Here is a 12,559-nt window from a genome sequence, read left to right on the forward strand (position 1 = left end):
TCTCGATCCAAATTAGATCTGAGGGCTCTCTGTTTTATTTTCCTTGGGTTGACTAGACCGTTAAGGTTCATTGTATGTTAGGATAAGAGCTGACTCACTCTTACCTAGCGTACCTTATTTGTCAAAAGTTGTAATCCCCATTCTACACTATAAATAAGAAAGGCTTTGTCACTCTAGACAAGCCAATCCATTCTCTCAATCTCTTTTTTTCAACTATCAACTAATAGGTGATAGGTCATCTGGCTGTTGATGTATACATTGATGCTGCCCTTCCCTAACAGTTCGAAGTTTTAGGTGAAACTATAGCGAACATGGTTTCAGGGCAGGGAGGTCGAGTGATCAACTCCTGGGAAGTGCAAAAATCGGGTAAGGGCCGACACTTCTTCTCACTCGGTGCTGCATGAACTCCACGTGCAAGGACTATGGGATCTTGGCCTGCACGTGCGGGGGAGTGTTGATGTATACATTGACGCTGCCCTTCCCTAATAATTGAGCTTTTAAATGAAATGGTAGCGAACACTGGCTGGGAGCAATCTTCTGCTGCCGTGATCCAAATAGCAAAGTTGTTTCACTAATCATTACTCCGATGACATAGTCATAATTTATTCACCAGATACTGAATCCTTAGAACTAAAGAATAAGGATATACAAGCCCATAAGGCAGATCCTGTTCATGATTTGTGATGTACTGAAACATTTTTTTTTTTCTTATATTCATACATTCATCAAGTACCCAATAGTGGTCCAAATTCATGATCAGGTACAAATTAGGGGTGACTAATTGATGACAGGACTGGTCTCACTAACATAGCAGTGATTTTAGCTTGACCCATGACTGGCCTGGCCTGACTGCAACTTCACGGCTAGAAGGCTCGACAACATCAACTATAGATATGTATTAAGTCATAAGCATAATAAACTTCAAGCTATTCCATCACCACATATATTATTATATTAAATAACTCGTAACCTAATGTAGCTAAAAAGTTATAACAATATTTGAGCTTAATACGGGAGTGGCTATACATGAGGCCACAGCCTAGAAAATTGGTCTAAGGTCTCTGGTAAATGAATAATAGCACACATAACTGCAAGTCCCACGAGATGTTTTCAGATCAAAGAATGAAGATTATTCAGAGTGCATTGAAGTTCAATAACAACAGATTTTATAAGTGAACAGCATACCACAAGAGTTTCTTCCAGCATATCATCACTCAAAGCCCCACCAGGAGATGTAAGGCCAGGACACATTATGTTCGCACCAGCAAAAAAAAATTTTATTCACCTCTATCCACTTGCAGCTTTTTCATTATAGTTGGATCTGCAAAACAGAGTATAAAAACAAGCAGGCAGATATTAACCACATTCCATTAAACAACTGTTTTTGAGATCTTATTGGATGATGATTTTTGTTTCACGGGCATTTCTCTGAACTGTAAAGGTAATGGAATTTCAGCATTATCCAGAAACATAAGATCAATATATCACTGCATCAGTATGTTAACATATCTGTCCCAGTAGAAAGACCAATTTTCACTACGTTATAAGCATAAGGAGTGCTTTACATTGATGAAGAAGCCATAGTGTAGGCATGCAAGGGCCATCACGAACATTGAAAAACAAAGGCACATTGTTCACCACAACCGGATTCAGATGGTTTTGACTAGACAATAAAGGGGGTACAGAAATTTGTCAGAAACAACTCAGAGGTAGAATGGAAAATCAGTATTAAATCAAATTCAAAGGGAAACAACACACAAGTCATGTAATGAACATAGCAAAAGATGTCTTGTGTATGAAAAATATGGCTCTTCGGGAACCAAACATAAATAACTTCAAAAAGACAGAAACAAATAAACTCTCAACTACTACAAAGCCTAAAACATCATGATAATTACCTGCCAGCAAATCAAACAAACCTCCATAAGATTAATAATACTCATCAGATCAACTAGAAAACGACATCCATGTGACGTAACTTAAGAAACTCAATTGGAACTAACGTGAATTAGCAATTTAGCATTCTTTTACTAAAATGAATGGGTTTGCTAGCCCCTAATTGGACATAATCATTTGGAGGCATTTTAGCACCAGATAGAAATCAAAACAATCCAGATTCTAAATGAGTTAATTAGTATTTTTATTAAAAAAAGGTAATAAAAAATTGTTATTTATTAAATCAGAGGGGTAATGAATCCATTTAGGTCGATAACATTATGCAGTCAGGTCTTCAGATGCTACCAAAAAACATATATCAAATAAATGCCACATTCCATTTGCTTTCCAAATGCCAGTTAATGCATTAGCAACTGATATATTATGTCACCCAAAAAAATTGGTAATAAAAGTGTTTAGGACTAACAGGGAAAAAAAAAAAAAGAGTAAAGAAGATTGTGAACAAACCATTTGGCAACAATGAGGGGTGATTTCTTCGATAGCAAATCATCTTATACCGGTTCCAGGCCTGGGTATTACATGCAAGTGAGAGATATTTCAGATGCAGTTGAAGTAAATTCATTAATGCTTCTACTGTTCCTTAGATGCATTGAAACTAAAGGAAGGGGAAATTAAGAGCCAGTTTCAATCCACACCTCATCTGCAATACTTTGCCGGATCTTGCACTGGACAGACATTTTCACTTGATTTTGTAAAGATAAACCTTCAGAAGAGAACCTGAAAAAGATTCAAAAAGTGACAATTAGAGAAAGAAGATTGTTAGGATCACCGGAAAAAATAGGAGGCAGGGCATTAACCCATTGTTGCCCATGAAGCAATTTCTCTGGTGAGAGAGCTCATTAAATAAAGGTTCTTAAAAGGTTCACCAGTTTCGTTTTCTTATTAGATCAAAAGTTTAATATATCATAACCCAAACCAAATAAATAAGGGTGTACCCAGTGCACGAGGCTCCCGCCACTGCTGGGGTCTGGGGAGGGTCATAATGTACACAGCCTTACCTCTGCTTTGGCAGAGAGTCTGTTTCCACACTTGAACCCGTGACCTCTTGGTCACAATGGAGCAACCTTACCGTTGCACCAAGGCCCACCCTCTCTAACCCAAACCAAAATATAATTAAATTAAGTGACAACATGAACACTCACAATAAATAATGGTATTCAATTAAAAAAAAAAATGCATTTCAAGTGATTGAGTTACGCTGATTTGGTCTTTTAGACTTGTTAACAGGTCTACTACAATATTTTTAGTTTTTTAAGTTTAGAACTTGATAAGTTTTAGATAGATTGGAGTCCTAGAAACTCCCTTTCCTTTGTCCAATGCACCACTGAGCTCAATGTTGAATACTATTAAAAGTTCCTTACAGATAGACCATTAGAAAAGAAGCTTAGAAATCAGTGGAGATTTCTTACACACAATATGCACACATTGTTAGCCAAGCAAACAAGTCTAAACCAAACAAGTCAGGTTCTGATATAGGCCTACGGTTTGGATTTGTAAGGCTGAACTAAAAGGAAGTTGTGGTAAAACTTTTCGAAGCAGAAAAAAGACATAGAGAGAGATTATGGCTCAAAACAGACTAAGGAAACAGCAAAGAAGAGAAGAATATAAAAAATAAACTAGGATTTTGAATAGGGTGTATTGTTTGTATAAATAAATTCATTACAGTATGGTTTAAGAAGATAGAAGAAAGTCTCAGAAAAGAAAACCTGATAGGCAGATATTGCTATGGGACAGACTACAGAGTAGAATTAGCTATGAAAGTAACTTTAGTATGAGATGATTAAACTAAGACGCGGAAGGGGGGGGGGGAGCAACTGGATCCTTTTCATTTTCAAATGGTAGGGATTTCTTTTTTATTTATTAATTATTACTTTTTTTGTTGGGGGGAGCCTGGGAGGAGGACAAAGGCAAGATTTTATAATAGTAAAATCAGGTTTTGGGTTTAGACCGGATTGAAGGGAGATTAAAGTTCAGCATAGTTATCAAGGCGTTGCCATGGCAACCGGCCAGGCTCCTTGGTCGCCTTGCCACCATGGCGGTGTCGCCTTGATTTTTTACCCTCTCAAACGCCATGGTCACCTTCCCGCCTTGATAACTATGAAGTTAAGGAGGTTGCTTTTTTTAACTAGCTAGCTAGGAACTGTTTTGTTCTCTTTGTTAGATGTTAGGCTAAAGTCCTCATTCAAAGAGGAATTTTCTACCAAATCCTTCTATTGCTTACTCCCTCTGCATTACCCATTCCCCCACTTCAGCCCCCACCCCAAATACCCAAAAAAAAAAAAAATCATGCAAGGCAAATTGGAAGATCCACAGTGTTTTTTGAAGAAAGGGGGGGGGGGTTTCTTGTCTCTATTATTGCTGCAGTTAGATTTTAGGGATCCTTTCCAATGGCAAGACCAAATAAATCATAATTTTTTAATTACCCCGTCATCTTTTATCCAGTCCTGTTCCATTTTCCTGCTATTCTTCAATTTTAGGAATTGAAGAAACCGTATCATTGAATTCCAGGAGCTTAAACATTAGTGCTAACCCACAAACAAAATCCATGTCAACCGTTAAGCCCCTACCTAGAGCCATTTATCAACAATCAACCAAAATTAATACATACTTATTTCTAAAAAATTCAATCCTCTTCATTTGCGAACCCCCTTTCTTATCAATCTAGCAGCAATTTCCGTCTCTCCTCCCCTACCCCCACCCAAATCCCCCGGGAAATGGATTGGACAGGCAAAATGGCAACATAACAATTAACAACCAAAAAATTCATAATTTTTTCAGATAAATTGATAACAGTGCAATACCACCATTAAAGGGCCTCCATAAACAAATACGTAACTAGAGTTACAGACTTGTCAAGATGTTACAGAATCAACAAAACCAGCCAGTGAACCATCTCTAGATGAAAATCCAAAAAATATAGAGACAATTCAATTGGTTTCTCTCATCACAAATCTAAGTATCAATCGTACATCCGTTTACATCTTTCCTTCATATGAAAAGCTTACCCAGTAAGTCATACTTTCAAGTTTCAAAACCTTAGCATTGGGAACACGAAGCGAATTACAGAAAGAGCGAGAGAGAGAGAGAGAGAGAGAGACTCACTTCTTGAACATATCTGCAAGAGCGGGGAGAGGGAGAGAAGAGAGAGACAACGAGTCCCGAGTTCACGGATGCCAACGAACTCGGAAGTAGAAGCCAAAAATGTTAAATGTATAATGTGAAGATTCCCTCGATTTCTTGGGTTTTGTCGGTGGTAGTTCTTTGATTCTACACTAGATCGAGGACTGTGACCCCGTGCTGCGATGACAGAGTGGGAAAATTTCCGAATTGAACGCATTGCCAAGTGGCTGAGTGGACAGGTGGGGTGGGGATTGAAGAACACAGACACGCCAAGTGCTCCTGCGGTCCCCCACTCCTGCGTCCGACCTGCCTACTTTCACGGCGTATGTGTAAACATGCTAGTAGTGTTTTTGATTGGCGAAAGGAGGAGGAGAAAAAAATAATACATTTCACTATTATTTTTGTCTTATTATATTTTTTTTTAAATTTTTTTCTATTGATTTTTCTCGCCAACCTAACAATGAGACACGTGCATTTAAAGGGTTTGATGGAAAAAAAACTAATGTATTATTTTTCTTCTTTTATTAATAAATGTAAATTATGATTAAAGATTCTTGGTATTCTACTTCCAATGGACCCATTTGATTATGCCACTTGAAAAATTAAAAAGGGAATATCAACATTGGTCATGTGTCAAATTTTAAAATCAAAATGAATCATATAGTTTTCATCTATTTTCATTTTCTCATGTATTTTTAATTGTTTATTTGTTTTCAATGGTATTTCAAAAATAAATTTTATTAAATTTTGGATCTTTATTTTGACACTTTAATAAATCCATCTAGGCTAAAACTTATTCGTGGGTAAAGGACTTTGGTCCTATTTTGTCTATAAAAATTGGCCTCATTTGATCCATCACATGACAGATACTAAGGTCATATATAGATTAAAATCCTCTATAATGCGAGCATCTGGCTGTGTATCTTGAGAGCTCGACACGTGGAAGAAACTTCATCCAATGGTGTGAACTTGATGCACTTTTTCTATCATATATAAGGCATTCCTTGGTGACTGTCTACGAAACCATTTTGTGTTTAATTATTATGCATGATTATGGGTTAATCTTTCTTTTTTATATGACTCATCAAAATGACAACTCTTTCTTACTTTTTATATTTGTAAGCAAAGCTTAGGACACCCAAGTGGAGGAAAATATCTAGCATTTTGCCCGGATGCTTGTGAAATCAATATCATTTTATCACCCATAAGTGTTTCTCGTTAGAAAGTCAAGTTCAAGCTTTTGACTGGCATTTATTTACAATTTGTCAAGAATATTATTAAATTGGGAATAGGAATCATTGTGTATAAAAAATATATATTTGAATTGTCCTCTATTATGGTTATCTCCAACTTGAGATTCTATTCTCCCATGATTGGGACCTTCTAGTTTCAAATTCTACTATCATCAAGTTCTCTAAAGTTAACCATTAAACATTAAACAGTCCCTTCTTTCTTTTTCCCCTTTTTAAATTAAAAAACTATTCAATATCTAAACTTTCCAAGTCACTAAGAAGTAGAATCCCCAATCCCCTCTCTCCCTTCCCAAAATCTAAAAGAAAAAAATATTCAATGGGTTGCCACTTTTTATTTTATTTATTGTGGAAAAAAGTAGAATGGACATTCCAGTTTTCTTAAATTTTTTTATGGTGAAGAGGGAAGGATTCCTCGAGACCTCCTAGGGGGCTAGGCTTAGTTGCACTAGCCTCAAGCCAACTGCGCTAACAATTGTCCTCCCATTTTTCTAAATTAGTTAAAAGAATGATTGTCTCACCCACGAATGATTCACTTGATTAGTTTCATGAGCAAAATAATTGGAAAAAGTATTTACTCATCCATCTAGTGTATTATATTAGGGTGTAACTTGTTAGCACCAAAGTGGTGAATCGAGAAGTTGTAATCTTCTCGTGAATGTCCCCATATCTTATTTTAAATAGTTATTCAAGGTAGAGGTTAAAAAAACAAAAAACAGTTTTCAATACAAGTAGAAAGTGATTTATCATTATGAACTATCATTGTCTCATGTGAAATGATAGAATTTAACCTCATTGAAAAAAGAAGTATTATATTAAAAAGGGAAAAAATGTAAGATTACAATTTATTTTTCATCAACTTTTATTATAACAAGATTTTCCATTTATTGAATGTACATTTTTTTGGCATGTGATTTGATCGATAAGTTGGCTATCTCCCTAGAGATGATGCAATCACTATCCTTAGTTAAATAATAATCAGATTGGAATCATTTGACACTTTGTACCCAACCTTGCATCTACATGATTAGCTTCTAACCACTTTTTAGGAGGTGTTTTTTTTTCTATAAAATTATGTTTATGTTTTTCTAGAGGGTGTACCTCTTCGCAACATTAAGGTTGCTCCATTGCACCATATTGGTCTTTGGATTGAGATAGGAAATAGTCTCTCCATGAAACGATGGCAAGGCTATGTACATTATAATCATCCGCAGATCCCGCAGTGACAAGAGCCTCGTGCATTTGATACGCCTTTTTTTCGTGTTTATGTTTACATTTAAGGGGGAAAAAATCATATCTTCATCTTTCAATATGGTTTTCATTTAATTATAACCAAAGATAAAAGAGATGAACGAGTTCCAACAACTACAATTCAAGAAAAACCATTCTATGATGTTAACTCTTATCTAACCTTTATGGCAAGCTAAAACTAGCTTTCATTAGCATTCATGTGGATTTTTCTTTTACATCATCTAATTATGATTAATTTTTATCTAATCCAACTTTGCTTTGCCTTGAGATAATGCTTTGAAACGTATTTGAAAAAAAGCGTTATGTTTGAAACAACTTAGCTCATTAAAGGAACATGGTATATGATGGAAATCAACTTTAGAAACAAGAGGCTTTAAGATTAGTATAATGAAAACGGAGTATATGATGTGTAATTTTAGTCATACTATAATGGACATTAACATAGTATGAATTGAGGAAATGGAGATACTGCAAAGAGATTATTTTCGATATCTGGGGTCAATCAAAAATAAAGACGGTGATATAGACGATGGTGTATCACAAGGAATTAAAGTGGGATGGATGAAGTGGAGAGGTGCATCCAGAATGTTGTGTGACTGTTGCATTCCTTTAAAGCTTAAAGAAAAATTCTGTAGGACGGTTGTTTGACCGACTATGATGTATGGGGCAGAATGTTGGGCAGTTAAGAACTGTCATATTAAGAAGATATATATAGCTGAAATAAGGATATTAAGATAAATGTGCAGAAAAACTAGGAAGGATAAATTAAGGAATGATCGTATTAGAGCTGACTTGGGAGTCACCTCGATCAATGATAAGCTCCGAGAGAGCCATTTGAGGTAGTATGGCTATGTTCAAAGGAGGCCTACATACGTTCCAATAAGGAGGAATGCTATGATCTCAATTGAAGGAGCAAAAAGAGCTAAGGATATGCATAAATTAGGTCTTGTACCTAGTATGACCTCGGATAGAGCCTAATAGAAAGCAAGAATCCATGTAGCAGACCCCATCTAACTGAGATTCTCCTGACTTATTAGGTTGTGCCTCTTTCCTCTTACTTTCATCTTTCATTTTTCTTTTATTTTTCACCTCTCATTTATCTTTTTCTTTTTTTTCATAATTATATAACTCATCTCTCCACATGGTGAATAAGCAAAAATCACTTTGACATGCCATATCTTCCAAAAGCAAATGTAAAAAGAAAAAATTTGTTATTCCACCAAAAGAATTGAGGTCTAACTTTTTCGTCACCTAAGGTGAAGAGAGAATCTCTTAATCCATTATGATTTGACCTAAGGTTAGACTCATCAAGCAGTAAACCTCATCATTAACCCTCACCTTCTCATCAAATGTCTGAAATGCCTTTTCATCAGTTGATTTTTCTCTCACCATAGGTGAATGACAACTTGGTTCAAAATTTTAAGAAAATATAAGATACTTTACAAGTAAAGAAACCATAGAGAATTAGAATAGCTTACATGATGGGTGGGTATTTCCCTGATGTGGATGGATGATTTGGTTATTAATTATAAGTCATATATCTAAAATCAATTTGCTGCCTCTCAACCATTTGTCTTAGCATGTATGTATGAACATTTGATATTTTGATGTATTAGTGTTACTTAAATGAATTGACTTTAAACAAATTTTTGTATTTAAATTTTAGAAGTCAAACTTAACTTATTACAGGTTGATCGTGCACACAACTTAATTTTCCATGAATTTGATCTCTCACCAAACTATGAAGTTACAGTGATAGCTACCATTCAAGGTGTTTCCAACAATATTGATTGTGTTGACCATAGGAGATGGTTTGAGATATCGGTATCATATCGCTTGTATCAGTTTTGTAAGTGATCGATCCTGATATCTTGTCGATGTTGTATCAGTGATAGGTAGAGAAAAAGGGTAAAATGACAATTTGGATCCTCTACTGCCAAGCTGCCCGGCAGGATCCTACTACCAAGACATAACAAGGCAAGGAATGACCGCCTTACCCTTGCTTGAGCACCTTGCCCGAGTGGGGGTAAGGTGGTCATTTATCGCCTTGCAATGTCTTGGCAGTATGGTCCTACCGGGCAGCTCGGCAGTAGAGGATCTGAATCCATAAAATGATCAAAAACCCGTTTTTAAAGGAGAATCAGGAGCAAATATGTTCGATACAGTCGATCCGTGCCGATACGATATCGATTTCTGGATTAAACGATACCCGTTCCGATACCGCGTACTAAAACCATGTAATCACTACGAGCGTGTAATAGCCACACGATTGGAATCCCCTAAAAGCCATTCACCATGGATAGTAACACACATTACACGAGCCATTAAGCAAATTTTCTCAAAAACAATTGCAGTTGCAGTCTTGCAGGGCCTCGAAACCTTACGTTTTCGATCCAGGTCAGCTAATTGTAATTACGTGGCAGGAAGAAGAACTAGAAGTTAAAGATGAGGACCCACCAAGCAGCAACTATTGTTTCTTTCTCTCTGGTCCAACCTCCCAGTCCTCCTCTTCCCTTGTTTTTAAATTAGATTTTTAGTTTTGTTTGTTCTATTTAGAATCAAGCACACAAAATCATAGCCGCCGCCTTCTCTGTGTATGTGTGAGAAAGAGACGATGAGAGATGGTGGGTTTGAGTATTCTGCTTGAAGCCCAGAAGAATACTGGCCAAGGCTCAGTCATCAACAAAGTTACCATGATCAAAACCTCTCCGCCACTAACTAATTCGTTGTCGGCTACTTCGACACCCTCATCCCTGTATTCTCCGTCACCTCTTCCGGCCATCACTTTTCTGGACTCCTGTTTTCTCTGTAAACAGAGACTCTTGCCTGGCCAAGACATCTACATGTACAAGTGAGTAAAACCCCATTCTTTCTTTTTTCCAAGATCCATTTTTTGGTGCGGGGGAGGGAGAGATTCTTTGCCCTGTAGCTCACATGCCTTTGTTTTCTTTCTCCGGTACTTAAAAATGCCTGTTTTAACTTACACCTTAGTATTTTGGGAAGAGGGTTTCTTTAGCATGGATCGATCTCTTAATCTCTCTTGTTGAATACTTTTTAAGTTTGAATAGTTCATTCTCTTCTCGCTTACATTCAAACTCACTCTCTTCTCTCCCCTACAGAGGAGATCGAGCTTTCTGCAGCGTGGAGTGCAGGTGTAGACAGATTTTCATAGATGAAGAGAGTATCCAGAGGAAGAATTGCTCTCTAACAGCCATTAATGTGAAAGTGAAACCCACATCGTTGACATCGCCATCGCCTTCGCCTTCTTCGACTTCGTCTCGTCATTCTCATCGCAGAGAGACCAGAAACCGAGCAGGTGGATTTGCGTAGTAAGACTTATAGATTATGGGTAATCTCCAAATGACGTTCCTGTAGGTTCATGTGTGAGACAAAAAAATGCCCTTCGTCGTTTTTTTTTTTTGGCTTCCATGTAAGAAAGTAAGAAACCGTGAAGCTTTGCGGCGGTGGTTGTGCGTTATAAAAAAAAACTTCGCCGCCGGAATGGGTGGCCGGGAACGGGAAGTTTTGTTTTGACGGCGGTGGAGATGTTTACTTGTAATCAACCAATTAGTAGAACTGTTAAGTAATAATTACGTTTTAATTGATCCAGAAGGTGAGAGAGATAATGATTGTGATTACTTGCCATGATTCGTGTTAAGCTTTAACCATAAAGAAGCATAAAGAAGCGAAGAAGCCACGTGGAAATAGGAAAGCAAGAGTGAGAAAGTGGGTTATAATTACTCGCACCAGAAAACGAAGATGGATTAATTGCCTAATCCAATGGGGTCCACATGGGGTCCCCACCCCATCCCCGTTCCCCTCCACTACCTGTGACCTAACCTATTGCTGGTGAGTGTCTTTGTCCAAATTCACTTTTTTGTCGTCACTTGGGAGTTTTTGGGCCCACCGTAGTATCTGCATGAGGGACCGGCCAATGGGTGAGAAATAACCGTTGGATCCTTTGCAAGTCAGTCGGGTCAATCGGGGTCAACTCTTGATGTTGCTGTGTACAGTTGTCACAGTTTTACAGTTCTACAAGTCAGTTCAGATGATTTTTCCCACACGCATTAGATATTTGCCAAGTGGCAAATTGATAGTTATCCAAAATTTAGTGCCACGCACAACGTTATGGGATTTGTTTGCTGATCTGACAATTCTTCGTCTTTAGAGGCGTACGTACTACGTACATGGTTACGTGTTGAAAAGACAACTCCATAGTGACAGCTCGCACTATCACAACCGATGTTTCCTTCTATAAATCTATTCATGCCTACAGTTATTACCAACCCTTAAAAAAAAAAAAATATTCATGCCTACCGTTTACCTTCGCTTCGCTGTGAGTGGTGAATTTTAGGTCCCGTTTGTTAATTTGATAAAAATGGATGGAAAACTTAAGAGGATGGATATAAGAAAGAAAATAAACAGAAAGATGTGAGATAGACTTAAAAGTAATTTTTTCATGAATAGCACAAAAAATGAGATGTCATCTCACTAAATAAGAATAAATGCATTTAATGGCTTGTCTGGAAATTTCTCACTCCATGTACTCAAACACATATCTTTGATATTTTATGGAAAAATTGTCCATTATTTTCACCTCTTTTTGCCTATCCCATTTTTATTCGGCAAACAAACAAACACACACGTCCTTGATATTTTATAGGAAAATAATACACTTTTTCCATTCCTTTATACATATCCCACTTTTATTTGGCAAACAAACGGACCCTTGTAGTTTATAGAGCACATAGTCAAGCGGATTAAAATCATTTCCAATTTGATATCATTATAATCCATGGTTTTACGGGTATCGGTTACCTTCAAAACTCAACCGATAAGATATCAGACAAGCTTACCCTTGATTTCAGTTTAAAGAACAAAATCCCTAATCCGGGCTCAATTTATATCATATCGGTATCAACGGTGATCGATACAGCCACGAATATCCACTGATACCGAGGTGGGCAAACATTGAGCCAAGC

General features: G+C 37.0%; 1 protein-coding gene and 1 long non-coding RNA gene across 3 annotated transcripts; one reads left to right on the plus strand and one right to left on the minus strand.

Annotated features, from left to right (window-relative positions):
- Positions 1 to 1,191: 1,191 nt before the first annotated feature.
- LOC122657763 lies at positions 1,192 to 5,168 on the minus strand. Of its 2 annotated transcripts, none has more exons than XR_006332351.1 (3): positions 5,059 to 5,168; positions 2,404 to 2,673; positions 1,192 to 1,321 (listed from the first exon to the last, which is right to left on the minus strand). It is a non-coding gene; the product is annotated as an uncharacterized LOC122657763 (long non-coding RNA). The 2 variants fall into 2 exon arrangements; XR_006332352.1 differs by lacking the exon at positions 1,192 to 1,321 and adding an exon at positions 1,509 to 1,663.
- Positions 5,169 to 10,076: 4,908 nt separating this feature from the next.
- LOC122660463 (FCS-Like Zinc finger 15) lies at positions 10,077 to 10,940 on the plus strand. The gene is made up of 2 exons (XM_043855776.1): positions 10,077 to 10,428; positions 10,697 to 10,940. Exons 1-2 carry the CDS (start codon positions 10,199 to 10,201, stop codon positions 10,905 to 10,907), a joined length of 441 nt encoding a protein of 146 aa, XP_043711711.1. The 5' UTR covers positions 10,077 to 10,198; the 3' UTR covers positions 10,908 to 10,940.
- Positions 10,941 to 12,559: the final 1,619 nt, after the last annotated feature.

This window comes from Telopea speciosissima, chromosome 4, assembly GCF_018873765.1.
Source record: "Telopea speciosissima isolate NSW1024214 ecotype Mountain lineage chromosome 4, Tspe_v1, whole genome shotgun sequence".
Classification (NCBI taxonomy): domain Eukaryota; kingdom Viridiplantae; phylum Streptophyta; class Magnoliopsida; order Proteales; family Proteaceae; genus Telopea; species Telopea speciosissima.

What these genes read in the sequence shown, in the direction of transcription:
- LOC122660463 (XM_043855776.1), top strand. Translation starts at nt 10,199, where the DNA reads ATGGTGGGTTTGAGTATTCTGCTTGAAGCCCAGAAGAATACTGGCCAA. An exon ending in CAAGACATCTACATGTACAA is followed by an intron (nt 10,429 to 10,696) that starts GTGAGTAAAACC and finishes TCTCCCCTACAG; the next exon opens with AGGAGATCGAGCTTTCTGCA.